This window comes from Theobroma cacao, chromosome 1 (assembly GCF_053813885.1).
Source record: "Theobroma cacao isolate CCN51 chromosome 1, ASM5381388v1, whole genome shotgun sequence".
Taxonomy (NCBI): domain Eukaryota; kingdom Viridiplantae; phylum Streptophyta; class Magnoliopsida; order Malvales; family Malvaceae; genus Theobroma; species Theobroma cacao.
This window is the reverse complement of record NC_142639.1, coordinates 38260883-38275752: the sequence shown is the minus strand read 5'-3', so window position 1 is coordinate 38275752 and position 14870 is coordinate 38260883. Positions and strand designations below refer to the sequence as shown.

At 35.9% G+C, this 14870-nt stretch overlaps 3 protein-coding genes across 5 annotated transcripts; 1 reads left to right on the top strand and 2 right to left on the bottom strand.

The window, feature by feature from the left end:
• Positions 1 to 35: 35 nt before the first annotated feature.
• On the bottom strand, positions 36 to 3506 carry MAN1 (Glycosyl hydrolase superfamily protein). Its single transcript, XM_007051279.3, has 5 exons — positions 2894 to 3506; positions 2523 to 2717; positions 1793 to 1915; positions 716 to 921; positions 36 to 617 (listed from the first exon to the last, which is right to left on the bottom strand). Exons 1-5 carry the CDS (start codon positions 3245 to 3247, stop codon positions 257 to 259), a joined length of 1239 nt encoding a protein of 412 aa, XP_007051341.1. The 5' UTR covers positions 3248 to 3506; the 3' UTR covers positions 36 to 256.
• A 3386-nt stretch (positions 3507 to 6892) lies between these two features.
• LOC18613840 (LRR receptor-like serine/threonine-protein kinase RPK2) lies at positions 6893 to 10712 on the bottom strand. The gene has a single exon (XM_007051278.3). The coding sequence runs from the start codon at positions 10415 to 10417 to the stop codon at positions 7049 to 7051; it is 3369 nt and encodes a 1122-aa protein (XP_007051340.3). The 5' UTR covers positions 10418 to 10712; the 3' UTR covers positions 6893 to 7048.
• Positions 10713 to 11501: 789 nt separating this feature from the next.
• On the top strand, positions 11502 to 12678 carry LOC18613839 (knotted 1-binding protein). Of its 3 annotated transcripts, XM_018124300.2 has the most exons (6): positions 11502 to 11568; positions 11657 to 11729; positions 11812 to 11961; positions 12054 to 12127; positions 12209 to 12347; positions 12477 to 12678. In XM_018124300.2, the coding sequence occupies exons 2-5, from the start codon at positions 11682 to 11684 to the stop codon at positions 12342 to 12344; spliced, it is 408 nt and encodes a 135-aa protein (XP_017979789.1). In that variant the 5' UTR covers positions 11502 to 11568; positions 11657 to 11681; the 3' UTR covers positions 12345 to 12347; positions 12477 to 12678. The 3 variants fall into 3 exon arrangements, with proteins under 3 accessions (XP_017979789.1, XP_017979807.1, XP_007051339.2); XM_018124318.2 differs by having other exon boundaries at positions 11818 to 11961; positions 12209 to 12532; XM_007051277.3 differs by having other exon boundaries at positions 12209 to 12532.
• Positions 12679 to 14870: the final 2192 nt, after the last annotated feature.

Below are 14870 nucleotides of genomic sequence, written 5' to 3'. Positions count from 1 at the left end.
CTTAGTTGAAAAATATTTGTTAGAACTTCCGTGAGTTTAGGGTACCAAATCACATTTGTTATTTTATTTTAGTAATTCAGTCTGCTTTTCTCGGTAAAAATTATTAGTCAACTTGTTTGTAAATCCCATGTTGCTAACAGAACCTAGTGGTACTAAATCATGTCTAAGATGTAGCTTATGAGACATTTGTTCAACTAAACTCATCTCACGATTCCGCCTGTTGTACATTAATACCTAAGGTATCCCTCTGTCATCTTCAAGTGAGAGATGATAGCTTCTGAGACTGCTGAGCGATGACATGAGCAGTAGAAGGGCTCTGTTCCAAAACAACTTGATAGCCATCTCCCATGTTATCCATTCCAAGGCTGAAGAGTTGCCAAAAGAGCCCACCAGCACATGACCCCCCACTTCTAGCACTGTTGTAGATAGCACCGTAAATCTTTTGGAAATAGTAGTTTCTCTTTTCCAAGCTGTATCCAGGCAACTTGAAAGACTTGCCGAACTCTCCTATCAGAAGTGGTTTTCTCAGTAGTGAATTACAGTCCAGGATATGGGCTTGGATCCATTTGTCTACAAAAGCAAGCTGGGCCTCTTCGCTTGAATTTGTTGATGGTAACCTGCGATTTGGATTCAGGAAAAGAAAAATCAATACCCGCCTTCCTTTTGGTGCAGAACAGAGGATACCCAATCAGTGAAATAGCACTAAAGATATTACCATTGTTCAGGGTACAGATGAATAGTAGCAAAATCGACGTCGGGGATCTGATTATTAGAAATGAAATCAGTCCCAATAGGAGAGCTATTTGGATTGTATTGTTTCTTCTCTGGCATCGATTCCCCATAAAATCCTTCAAGACCTATTTCCAGTAGATGATGATTATCAATGCTCTTGACATGTGCAGCCATTTCTTTTAACCAGTTCTGTTAAAAAGAAACAATTGCATTAGTCCTGGTTCTATAAGCATACAAGTTTGATTATGTGTTGACAAGTTCAGCTTCAAAATGGGAATTAGAATTACTAAGCAAATACCAGTACATACAGTTAGCTGTATAGCAAATTCCTCTAATAATAAGGCTCAAAATTCTGACAACATGATTGAGAAGTTGGTGAGATCCATAGCTAGCTTATAAAATTCGGTAAAGTGGGTTGAAGAAAACATCGAACCACAAGCTATTAGAGGAAACTTCAACAACTTTACAGAATTCCAAACAAACACACAAACAAGCAGAAAGAACAAAGGGAGCAAATTTGGCGGTCACCATCATCATCAATATAGGATTCTGATCCTCCATTGCTCTTTGAAAGTTTGCCGTTCATATGATTCCATGTGGAGTTACATGCGTGTCTGTTACGGACCTTAGCCAAACTAGTTAATCAGTTTCTTATCATTTATCAATTTGTAACAACAAACCAAATTTGTTCTTGTTATGTTCATATATATCATCTAGTCACTTTCTATCCGTGACATTGATCATATCAATCTATCTTTTTATCCCCCAAAGCGAAATGGATTTTTCTTTAGCTGTGATGGGTTGAATTCATTTTTCCCATGATATGAAAGCTCAATTTCTCTAAACTGAGGTAATTTGTTTTGAGTACTGTCTTATTCACATTAGTCTTTATTATTTCCACTTTCTAGCATTCACATGATAATGAGAAAACCTGAAACCATATTTTGTACGGTGTGTCGCATGAGTCGCTTTTATGTGTCATAGGACAAGACAAGACTTTAACAGGCAAAATTAGCTTAAAATCAACCACAAATGGAGAGAGGGATCCAGCGAGAGAAACCTGAAGGTTAGCTCCAGAAGGGTCACTAGGGCAACGGGGTTCATTCATGAGTTCCCAAGCAAAAATTGTAGGATCGTCTTTATATGCAACCCCGGTAATCGTGTTGATTCTCGTGAGCACTGCCTGCAACCATCGTTATTCTGCCATAAGTCCATAACTTAAAAACAACAAAGATCTCCTTCGGTCCTCCTCACCCGAAAAGGAAAATGATTAACACAGTGCCAAAAAGTGATGTTACTACTAATAAAAAAAGGGGGGGAGATTTAGCCATGCTATCTGTATTCCTAGGATGCGACAAACCAAACCTGTCAAAAGTAATTAATTTATGTCTATATGATTTTGATATCTGTTTTTTTATGACTAATTAAAAACATGACCAATATATATTATTTTTGCAGTTTCTTCTAACAGAATTCAAGGATCAGACTATGAAGTCATCCCATCTTTAAATATAGGTGGATGAAGCCAGCAATCATAGAGTGGACCCAACCAGGCCGGGAACCTGGCGTTCCTTTCGTTAGGTTCATACGTTAGGTTCATACCATCCTTGCAAAACTGGAAAAGTTTTCATGAAACCCCCCGGTTACAGTAATGAACTAATGATTTGACGACCAGATACCAAAGCCCCAAGTAATACGGTAATTAGTTGCAAGCATTTATGAAAGGGGAGAAAATGGGGTTCAAGAATTTAATACAAGTTCCAGGAAATCAAAGCTGTACTCCAACGTACCTTAACATGATTCTTGTAGTATTGTTTGACGAGAGAGTTTGTATAAAAATCATCTTCATTGCTCAGGCTCTGACCTTGTTGCTTTGCCCATTGAACATACTTATCTTTTCCTCCGAAATCTTTGAAGTTATTCACCAAACTCAGAATCAAGTGAATCCCATACTTCTTAGCTTCAGCTACAACAAAGTCCAGTCCCTGAAAAATAATTTAACCATGACATCAATAACAATAACAATCAATGTCCCCATTAAATTAGTCAATCTCAACTGAATACGACCACTTTTCTTGTAATTTCCACAAATCCCTCATTGCATTGGAAACAAGGAAACGAAACCGTTACCCAGAAGAAAAAAATGAATATCTGTTGTTACCTTGAACACGTCCTCATTGTAAGAACCAGGAGAATTCTGAAGGGGCTTGTAATCACCATCGTTGAAAGCCCAAACTCTTGCTACATTCATGCCATACTTTGAGGCTTCTCGAAAAGTGTCTGTGACCTTGATCCTTGTAGAAGGGTCAGATGCAAACATCATCATCCAATAAGCATTGAAGCCATTCAGGTAAAACGGCTTTCCATTCATGACAAAGTTGGTTCCTCTTGTTTGAACGAAGGAAAATGTACTGCCGCCAAGGTCAGGCCGAGCATGGCAAATTTCACGGTGGAAGATCATCATCACCGTCAAAACTAACAGGAGAAAGCTGTTGAAGGAACGATTTCCCTTCATTGCACAGGACCTGGACACTTTCGTACGGAGACAGTGTAGTCAATGAAGCACTAACGCCAGTGATATAATGCAAGTGGTTTCCAGTTTGTTCCTTGTAAAAAAACTATAAAAAGGACAACGAGGTAGAACAAATATACAGGGAAGGGAGGAATGGAGCTTGAGAGTTTGTAGGTTGTGTATCATTGGATTCGTGGCGTGGTTTAAATAGGGCAAATTTATACATAATACATAGTTACCAACGCATTTATCATCACTTTTCATACTGTATTATACTCATTTTTTCCAACGAAGCAAACTAAATACATTTCCGTTTTCCTTCCAACTTACGTACTAAAAAAGGATAAGGGAATTAAAAAAAAAAAGGATAAGGGAATTAGATTAAATATCTCATGTGTGAACAAGACATTGGATAACTAAAAAGTTATCCATTAATAATTAATATTCTCTTCAAATATATATTTATTACTGTAATTAAAATTCTTTTGAAAAAAAAATACTTCAATAATCTTTTAACTTATTATAATATAATTAAAAAACATTATGAATACTTATTTTTCATTGTCAGATCATTTACGTACTTTAAATTTTATTATTTGATTCACATAAATATGCATATCAATTTTGACATATTGCATAGGAGGCATTTTCTTATAACTGTTACAGCGATTTCTTCTACTACAAGTATCCATAACATCATATCACATGAACGGCAATAGCAGCAGGCAAGTTTGGCAGCTGATTTTTGATGTGGAAAGCTATGCATGCCACAAGATACATGCCTTACCATATGTATTATAATATAATTAAAAAACATTATAAATACTTACTTTTCATTGTTGGATTATTTACGTATTTTAAATTTGTTTTAGATTTGAAAAAAAAAAGAAATTCAAACTCTACTCTTTAAATAAAAGATCATGTACCAATCAATAAGTGAAATGTTCAAATACACGTATTTTAAATTTGTATTAATTGATTCACGTAAACATGCATAACAATATTGACATATTGTATAAGAGGCATTTTCTTGTAACTTTTGTAGTGGTTTCTTCTACTACAAGTATCCATAAAATCATATTACATGGATGGCAATAACAGCATGCAGGTCTGGCAACTGATTTTTGATGTGGAAAGCTATGCATGCCACAAGATACATGCGTTATCAAATGTATTTTTCGTGAATTTTGTCATGTAACCATCTCTATGTCATCAAGCAAATGACCCAAGTCTATTTCAATTATTGGTCCCCAAGTCCTTTATCTATACACTCAATCTAATCTTGAATATTTGGTTTTACTACATTTTATCCAATCTAATCATTGAATTTCCTTTGTTAGTAATTAAAAAACAATTAATTAATTACAAATTGATTGTGTGCGTGAATATTTGTAGATGGCGACATGTGCATGCCTATCATCACCAAAAAAACTATATAAATTTTCAAATCAATCATCATAATGTACATGATATAATAACCTAGCTGGGATTAATTTTGGCGTAACAATTATTACCTCTAGTGAATTGTCGAGATCCACCATTCAAAGCCCCAATCTCTTTCCCTCAGTCTCATTCAATTATATGCAAATAGTAAAAAAAGAAAGTTAAAGTTGTTGCAAATGCATACGATCTTGCACATAAAATTAGCTCAAGTTATGAGGAGAAACCTTCATTCTCTTCCCTCGTTGTCCTCCATACAAATACAGTACAAGAAAGAAACTTGTATCATAGGCTGCTCTAGCTAGTGATATAGAGGGGTGGCAAAATTTGATTAGGTGGATAAACCTGACTGAACCCTAATCATCAAGCCCAGCCAAAATCCTGTACATATCCCCATTCCCCAGATCAAAATGTTGATAATGTAGAAATGATTAGGACCATATCTTTGTGAAAGACATAGGGAAAATCAGCAACACTCCTATCGTCCTCAACATCGCTTTCCATCTGTAGTATATCGCCTTCCGCCAATTCAATGGCTCAGTTGGCCACGTAGTACGTACACTTACGTAACTGTCTATACAACTGTAAAATTAAGATTAATTCTCCCTTATCATTTATGGTCGAAAACGATTCCATCGTTCCATAAAATGCTTTAGCGGTTTTGATCTTCACAAACTCTTTTCCATTCTTTAGTTCCGCCACTCTTGATAACGTCTACACTTGTCTCCAGTCATTAACTTTTGGATAAGGAGGCGATGAGGTTGACGCAAGTGTTGGGTTCAAATTTTTTATTTTTCAGGTTTTTTTGGGACCGTTTGTCTTATAATTATCAACAACAATTTTCAAAAAAAAAAAAAAAAAGAGAAAAATTCACAACAATTCTATCTTATTTTCAAAGAAAATGACATGTAGCCTGTCGAAAACCACTTTTCCCTTCGCTTAATACCTCATTCTCATGGTTGAATCTCATAAGCATGAATAGTGATGATATACATGTTGAATATGTATTGGTTGATAAAGTAATTAAGGGGATACAACTACGATCATGATGTGGCCATGGCCAATTAATTAACGAACTGGCTAGGTTCGCTTCATTTGCCAACGGCATTGTCCCAGGTTGGTACCGAGCCCATAATCTAGGATGGTGATAGGCCTATGTACAACTGGAACTTTCGGTTGGTGCCTTTAAGGTCCTCGCGTCACCAGCCTAACCGTAGTGTGTGCTTGTTTACTTTTTGGATCGCAAGTTTTCACCCATGTTTGCCCCTGCGGGATTGCCTACGCTCACTTTACTTTTCCACTAGCTGTTGCGATGTAACGATGGATAAAATGGTTTACAAAAAATAGGGCTACTCCGAAGCAAGAAAACATAATCGAAACTAACCGATTCCAACATCGCGAGAAAAGAAAGACGAAAAATGGAAAACCATGGGCATATTTGTTCAGACTAAAATGAGCCGAAAATGCAAAGCTGCCAATTTAAGCCCAACCTACCAAGTTATGGACGTCTGTCCAACCCTTTGCCAATAAGCCTACAAGTCATTAGTACACAGACTCTGGAACTTTAGCCGTAAGTACGAAAAAGAAGCACGTGAATTACGTAAAAGTCCATTATACTTGATGAGAAATAAACCCCTATATTAGTCTTTGTCATGATTAAATAATTGTAAAAATTTTATAAAAAAAAATTACGGGTGAAATGATTAAGCTAGTACCTGCATTTGTTCTTTCTTCCAGCATATGCTTCATTTACATACTTTTCACTATCTTCATTTCCTAGATGCTTAAAACTGCTCACAAGTAAAAAAAATGTGGCTGATTAGCAAGCATATATATCGAGCTAAGGTAAGAATATATCCTTGATGCATGACAATCCCCCAAACGAAGTGTATGCAATAACAAATTGCTGAAACATCCCCCCATGAAATCTGAAGAACTGATAAACATAATCGTAGGAATAAATAACTAAAGGAATAAAATAAGTACTGCTTGATCTAAACGGGAAATTAACCGAAAGTACTTGTAGCAATAGTTATTGATTCGGCTTCCCACTGCGCGTGGCACAGAAAAAGAGGGAAAAGAAACACCTTCACCTTGTTCTTCTGTTCCGAGTTGGCTTCAATCAAGCGGGTCTTGATTGCATACATGAAAGGCAAAAGCATGGTAGACTCAAACCAGTAACTTCAAAAACAGGTAATCTGAGGGAAATTTTTGATTAAAACATCTTATAAGAATTACTTTGATGGTTTCTTTACAAGAAATGTACTCCAATCAATGGTGAATAAGAAACTTTGGGCTTGGCAATGATATTGCTGACTTACAGAAGAGGCATCTTAAAAGGAGAAATAAAAAAGGAAAAATACTTTAGGCTGTTGCAGGCTGAATGCCTTTCAATCTTTGGGCTACTTGCCTCATAGAAGGCCTGGATGAAAGATATTCACCAGTACATTTAACAGCCAAATGAAGCACCTCAATTAGATCATCTTGAGGTCCAGAATCCCATAGACCAGCAGTAAAAAACTCACAGCCTCGCCCCTGCCCAAGAAGCATGCTCCCCCACGTCACAATGTTGAAACCATTTCCAAAAGAAGAGAAGGATGGATCCAAAGCCTTCTTGTCAGATAATAATTCCAGAAGAACAACACCATAACTATACACATCTGCCTTATCAGACACACGGCATGTCAGAGCATATTCAGGGGCAACATATCCAAAAGTCCCTGCAACATCAGTAGTTGCATGAGTCTCAGAAGTGCCGAGAAGCCTAGCAAGGCCAAAATCAGATAGGTATGCATTGAAGTTATTATCCAAAAGAATGTTGCTTGGCTTGATGTCACGGTGCAATACCCTAGGGACACACTCATCATGCAAATAAGTAAGGGCACGTGCTATATCCAGAGCAATCTTGTGTAGCATACTCCATTCTACTGTCCTGCTTGATCGCTCCTGGATGAATTTTTCCAAATTGCCACCAGGCAAGTAGTTATAGATCAGGAACATTTCAGCCTCACTAACATGGTAACCTATAAGAGTTACAAGATTCGGATGCTGCACCCGTCCAAGAGTCTTGATCTCAGCAGAAAACTGTTGAACACCTTGAAACCTCCCAACTGAGAGCCGCTTGACCGAAACCACAACTCCTGGAGTGATTTCAGCCTTGTAGGTTGCTCCAAAACCTCCACTTCCAATGCAGTTTTGGAGATTGAAACAACCAGTGGCCCTGACAACATTTTCATAAGTCAGCTGTACTCCGATGCTGTTGCAAGTTACGACTTCTTTGCTCCCTGAAACTTGATCAGATACAGAATTGCATGCAAATTTCTTCATGCATACAAGTAGGAAAATCAATGCTATGAGGACAGAAAAAATTATTGAAGCCGATGTGATGGAGGCAATTTCTAGTGGACTGAATCCACTGCCATTTTTCTGTATGCTTTTCATGGGAGAATAAGCTCCTTGTTGTGAAATATTACCAAAGTGCTGGCGCTCCAATTCAGAGGATGATTGATCAGGGCGACATGGCTGAAGGTTAGGATTTCCTTTCACACTTTCGCAATTTATTGAATTTGAATTCAGGGGGATAGATCCAGACAAATTGTTGAAAGAAACACTGAATACTGAAAGTGTAGTAATGTTACTAAAGCCAGAGGGTATCTGCCCAGTGAGCTTGTTATGATCTAACCGCAGAATACTCAGGTGCTTGAGCTTGGCCAAATCAGGTGGTATCTCTCCTGAGAGGGAGTTTGAAGAAAGCTCCAAAACCTCTACTGAATACAGTTTAATAAAATCCTGAGGTATTGCACCAGTAAAGTTATTACTAGAAAGCGAAAGGTACCTCAAATCCTTCATCTCTCCAATATAAGATGGAATAGGGCCTTGCAATCTATTTTCACTGAGGTTAAGCTTAACTAGGGAAACCATGTTAGTGAATGATGTAGGAATTGAACCAACAAATTCATTGCTTGCTACACTTAAAAATTTCATACACTTACAGTTGCTGCCTATGTCTGAAGGAAGTTGATCTACAATCTTGTTGTTGCTAATATCAAAGATCAAACCATCCAAACTTAGACAAGGATCAAAAGAGTATGCTGAAAGATTACCTTCAAAATTGTTTCCATTCAACCAGAAACCATAATGTGGCTTAACAGACAAACTATATGAAGATATGAAAAATGGAGGAACTGAGCCGGTGAATTGATTCTTGCTGAGATCATGTAATACAACAAATTCACTTGACGAAAAGGAGAAAGGACCAACATTCACGAGGGTATTCCTATAAAAGAAAGAAGAGTAGAAACCAACCAAGTCCACTTGTGACACTGACAAATTCCCAGAACTATTAGAGCACTCACCAGAAGAAAATCTTGAGATGTTCCCAACCAAGGAATTTTCGCTGACGTTGAACACAACCATGCACGGGACAGAAATTTCTGTTGGAAGCAAACCAGTCAAGTTATTGGAGCTCAAATCAAGGAAGTGCAAACTCTTACAATTACCAAAGGACACAGGTATTTGTCCAGTCAAGAAATTCTGCGCTACATTCAGCATATTCAAGTTAGAACACGACCCCCAAGTCTGAGGAAAACTGCCCTCCAAATTTGCATTTGGCACCCAAAGTACATGAATATTGGGAAGTTCTACAATACTCTCAGGTAGTTCCCCCTCAAAATAATTATAATCCACCTCCCCATCCTCCTCTTGCTGAAATGTCAAGCTAGAGTCTTTCCTTGAAAACAGAGGACCATAGTTGTTCTTCAATACAAGCAATTTCAACTGCTTACAATTACCCAAATCCGGTGGTACAACCCCACTCAAGAAATTCCTGGACAAGTCCAATGCTTCAAGATTCTCAAGTTTACCAAGACTTGAAGGAATATCATCTTGCAGCATATTAGAAGACAGTATCAAAGACTTAAGCTCACCACAATTCCCCAATTTGGAAGGAATTGAACCCGAAAGCCCATTACTTGCAAGATGGAGATGCACTAGACTCCCACAATTCTCACCTAATTCCTCTGGAATTTCACCACTCAACCCATTTAAAGAAACGTCAACAACTTGCAAACTTACAAACTGCCTAAATATCGCAGGAATTGTTCCATTCAATTGATTCCCAGAAAGATTAATAACCCTCAGTGCAGTACAGTTTTTTAAACTGGCTGGTATGGGACCATGAAAAGCATTAAAACCTAAATCAAGAATTTCCAAAAGATTAAGCTTTCCAATATCCAAAGGAAGCTCACCGAAGAATGCATTGAACCCAAGTGACAAAACTCTAAGCTTTGTAAGATAGCCAATTGAAGGAGACAATTTACCTCTCAATTTAGCAAAAGAAATCTTGTCATCAGCACCAACATGCAAACAAGGATATAGCAAAGAAAAGTTACCTCCAACTTGACCAGCTGTTACTGCTGTTGATGTAGAAAGTGAAAGTAGAGAACATGTAGAATTGAGGTTAGAAGAAAGATTGAGGCTAATGACTCGACCTGAAAGTGGGTCACATGTAACACCACGCCAAAGGCAAGGGTCTTTATCACTTGGGTTCCAACTAGAAGTGAACCCTAATGGGTCTTCAACTATAGCAGATTTGAAGTGCAACAAACCATCTTTATCTTTAAAAGCAGCCGCTAAACTAACTGCCTTGAACATAAATAGACGGACCAGAATTGAGAAGAGTAGCGTATTAAGTGAAAGAGCATGTTTCTGTAATTGGGGTGGCATCTTTCTCATCTCTAGAGGAGGAGGTTTCAACTTTCGAATGATGGAAACTTCAAAAAATAAAAAAGAAGAAAAAGAAAAAGAAGCCCTTGAGGTTGCCCTGCCAACAGCTGAAAGTGAAGCAAGAATTAAGGTAGGATTTAAACATGGATAGTTGGAGCTATGGGCGGGCCGGAACTAGAAAGTAAGGCTGTTAAGGAGTTTGAAGTGTGAACTGAGGAACTGGAGAAGTGTAAAAAGGCTACAAAGAAATGAACCGTCAAAGAGAAGCAACCATAGAGAGAGAATTGGGTAAAGTTCCAAAGCATGTGTAGGACTGTAGAGTGCATGAGTCTAGAGGAGTAAAATTGAATGTCCTTTTCAGCTTTTCTTTTTCCTTACCTTTTTCTAGTTTCTCTGACGCTGACACGCTGTATCTTGAGGCTTGGGCTTCTTCAGCTTAGCCACTCTCTGGATATTACTATAACATTTCTTTGATGAATTTCACATTGACCCCCAGCAACTTGTTGGCAATCTCAATTTACTCCTTAACAACTTTGATTTTCAAGCAATTCTTCATCTTAAGTCAATGTATCTATTTGCATCTTGTCTCAATTCAAACTCATTTTCAACGAATTTGTTTGGTGTATACTCTTTGTTTACTCATGAGTCATTAATGATCAAACCAAACTCATAACTAATTATTTCAAGATTTGTCCTTATTGCCGAATAATTTTTCTAAAGGTCCCTGCTCAACCAAGAAAAAAGAGACATAAAAGACAAATTCCTTTTGTATAAAATACGATTAAATAGAAGCAAAAAAATATTTTTAAAATAAATACAGTATCTTGGTTGGAATGACCTGAGATTATTCTGCTTTAGTTTTGGATTTTAGTTTAATTTTTAAATGGATTAGGTTTGAATTTAACCCACCAAAAACCAAACAAATCTCCCCCCTCTTCGCCACTAATGGCCCAATCAAAATCTTAGTGGACGGCAATTAAAACCCGTTTCAATCTCTTTGGGCCTTAAAAACCCATTTCATTTAGCCCACCCAATAGATACGAAATAAATTGAAATTCGCGCGCATTCCAGTATTTCCTAAATTTAAAAGCCAAGGGTTTTTCTCCAAAGCGAAGCGTCTCTCGATTTTCGATTTGGATTTCGCTCTCCCTTTCTCTCCGGTAATTATGTTTCTCCATAGATTATTCCATCAATTCTATTGACCACGAATCTTTTATTGAATTAATTGTCTTTTGTTTGCATGATCAGATATATTCGCTTTTGAGGTATAAAGATGGAAAGTGGAAGGAATGAAGCTATGAGGAAACGCATGAAACCGGACGTAACCCTCTTTGATTAGTTTATGTTCTTCTTCTTCTTTTTTCTCCTTTTTTAATCAAATGTCTAATTATTCTAAATGTTAGATGGAGGAGAAAGAGGATGATCATGTAAGCAATGAAACTGTTATGGAAACAACAGAGAAAGAACAATCTGAGACAAACATTGTTGGATCTGAAGAAATGGAACTCAATATCTCTCACATTTTTGAAAAAATCGAGCGCTTTACTCAACTGGTAACGATAATCAATCACAAAATCCTTTTGATTTTATGCAGATGTTCCTATTAATTCCTTTTTTAAAATAGTGTTCTTATAATTTTGTGTAGGTTTCGGAGCTACTGGAATCATGGAAGACGATGTTCAAGGAGTTGAGTGATGAATTTGAAGAGCGGCTGATTGTGTAAGATACAATTATTTATGAATTTAAGGAATCTAAAGATGGAGAATGCTGTTTCTTTATATTGGTTTTGTGGGGTTTCAGGATACATAAAGAACATATGGAGAAATGGCAGGAGGAGATAAATGAACTTAGGTTGGTAGATGGATCAAATGAGGAGGCTAGTGCTATGTTGAATAATGCTCGTTCTTTACTTCAGAATCCTCTTTTTGAATCTTGAAAGGTATATTCTCATAGAACATCCAATTTTAGTCCCAATTACATTTGTTTTTAACATGGAAGTTTAAGTGAAAGTGATTTCTTAAATAATTTCAAGCATTTTGAATAGTTTTGATTGGAATGTTCAAAACAGGTATTTGCTCTGGTTTTGTATATTGGTCCCAATGTATGAAAGAATTTGTTCATCCATATAGTAGCTAATGTGATGTAAATTGCTATGCCTCTGTTATCCCATCCTTCCTGTTTGGTTCATAGAATTGTAAGGTACGAAATCAAAAGACAGCTCTCTTGTTAGTTACCACTTACCATTTATTGGAACACATCTTTGGTTGGTTTCCTCTTGTATTCAGTTCTCTGCGAATTCCAATGATGACAAATTGTTAAAATGTTACAATTCTCACTTTACTAGATTAATTTTGACTAAAATATTAAAGGGCATATACTTTTCTAAATTATTTAGATAAATTCTTATTCTTTTGTCGTATCTAATTTAGTTCTTAAATTATTATTATTATTTGTGTTTAAGTATGTCATTTTTTTTCATTAAAATCATTAAAATTTTCATATCTTTATCATTGTAGCATCTATATATCTCTACCACACCAATATCTATGAGGCATATAGTGACAAAAAAGGGTTTTGTAGACGTTGTGTGACATGTCATATAAGGATGATTTTACATGTCATATAAGCATCAACTTAGCATGAATTTTCATATTTGTTTCATATGTATGCTACTTTGGAAAAAAAAATCAGGTACATAATGACCTGGCATTAAATAAAAATAATTCTTTAAGAACTTAATTAAATATAATATAAAGATAAGAGTTTACTAAAATTTTTATAAAAAAGTATAAATTTTTTTGACTATTTTAGCTACTAATTTTGCTTTAAACTTAACAAGTTGAAATGTAGTATTTTATAGCTTTGAACTTCAAGTTAACTCTACATCATCGCTGCTTATGTTACGGGACTCGGTATAAGGCATGTATAGTCGATGTGGATATGCTATGTTTTGGTAAGTTTTTACATTAATTTTCAAAATTCAAACGTCATACTCATATAAATAGTAAAGTGCTTAAAAATGTTGAGTACAATTACGTTAGGGTAAAGTAAAGAGCAGTATAGATTACAATAATGGAGGTTTGATGACACAAACAAGAATTTTGACTAGGAATAATACAAAGTTGATGGACGTTGCATTGGAGTGAAAGTGAAAATTAAGCTTTGTTGCCTCAAATGAACTTTCCTTGGCTAATTATCAAGTATGGTCAGCAGCCCCAGCAGTCTTTTTAGCCTTCATTATAAAGTAAGGCATAGCATCAGTACCATTTATCCCATTCCACATCATTTCTAATTGCAAAGATTGTACTTACCATTTAGAAACTGAAAATTAAACTGCAATCAACCGTATTTGATTAGTTAATATTGTAGCATTTGCATGGGTCTTTCAGACACTTTTCTTCTCCCTCAAGCCATGAGCCATGACTTTCATACTTTCTTTTTTATCGTTTTTGATAAAAAATCAAATAAAATACAATTTCCCTTCACCAATTGAATTCCAGAACGTGAGACCATGTGTGAGCAAGCGGTTGGATGGGAAATTCTCAAATGGTGAACATGGCATCATCCATGTGCTATACAGGTGTACGTCCCTTAAGACATGCCATGATATACGGTTCTACTTATCAACCGAAGAATTATTTTTCTTTTTATTCCTTCTATAAGTAAGGTACGGACATGGTGATTGCATACGTAACTGCTGCTGCAAAACCTGTCTAAAAATCAATTAAATATGGTTTTATTTTGGGGAGTTGACTTCGATTTTTCAGTCGCAGTTTTAGAATCTCCCTATCCATTTGTTGTTGAAGGGTCGTAGTTGCAGTTTTCAACCTTAAGTTGCTGCCTAGAAACGATTATAAAATTCCTCTGCTACTTTTATATTTGCCTGCTTGACAATTTGCAGCTCAACTGTACTGTAACGTACCACTGGAAATATAATGCCTTGAATTTACGAAACAATCCCATGCAGCACCCTCTTAGAATTTCAGAGAAATTGAATGGAAATGACTTTGCCAATAATAGAGCTTTGCTTTGATGTAATGTGAATGGGATTTTGTCGGTGAATTTTCTTCACTATATTCCTTCTAAAACTGTATGTTAGTTGATGCAGTGCTGATCTGTTCATATGCATTAAATTTTTTTCTAATTTTTTCCTTTTTCGATCACAACTATTTAAATAAATTTTTATTTTTTATTTTTAATTAAATTTTTATATTTTTATTTTAAATGAAATAGTTTTTTATGACTAACGTTATTCATTATTCTTATGTGATGTGGTGTTGATATGTCGTGTTGACATATGATACATGACATGTTAATGCATTATAGTGAATAATGATGTGTCATGCTAATATGGTAGTAAAATAACAAGTGATGTTTTAACTTATGTTCATTAATAACAGTTAATTATAAGAATTTATTTGATTTAAAATAAAAATATAAAAATATAATAAAAATATAATAA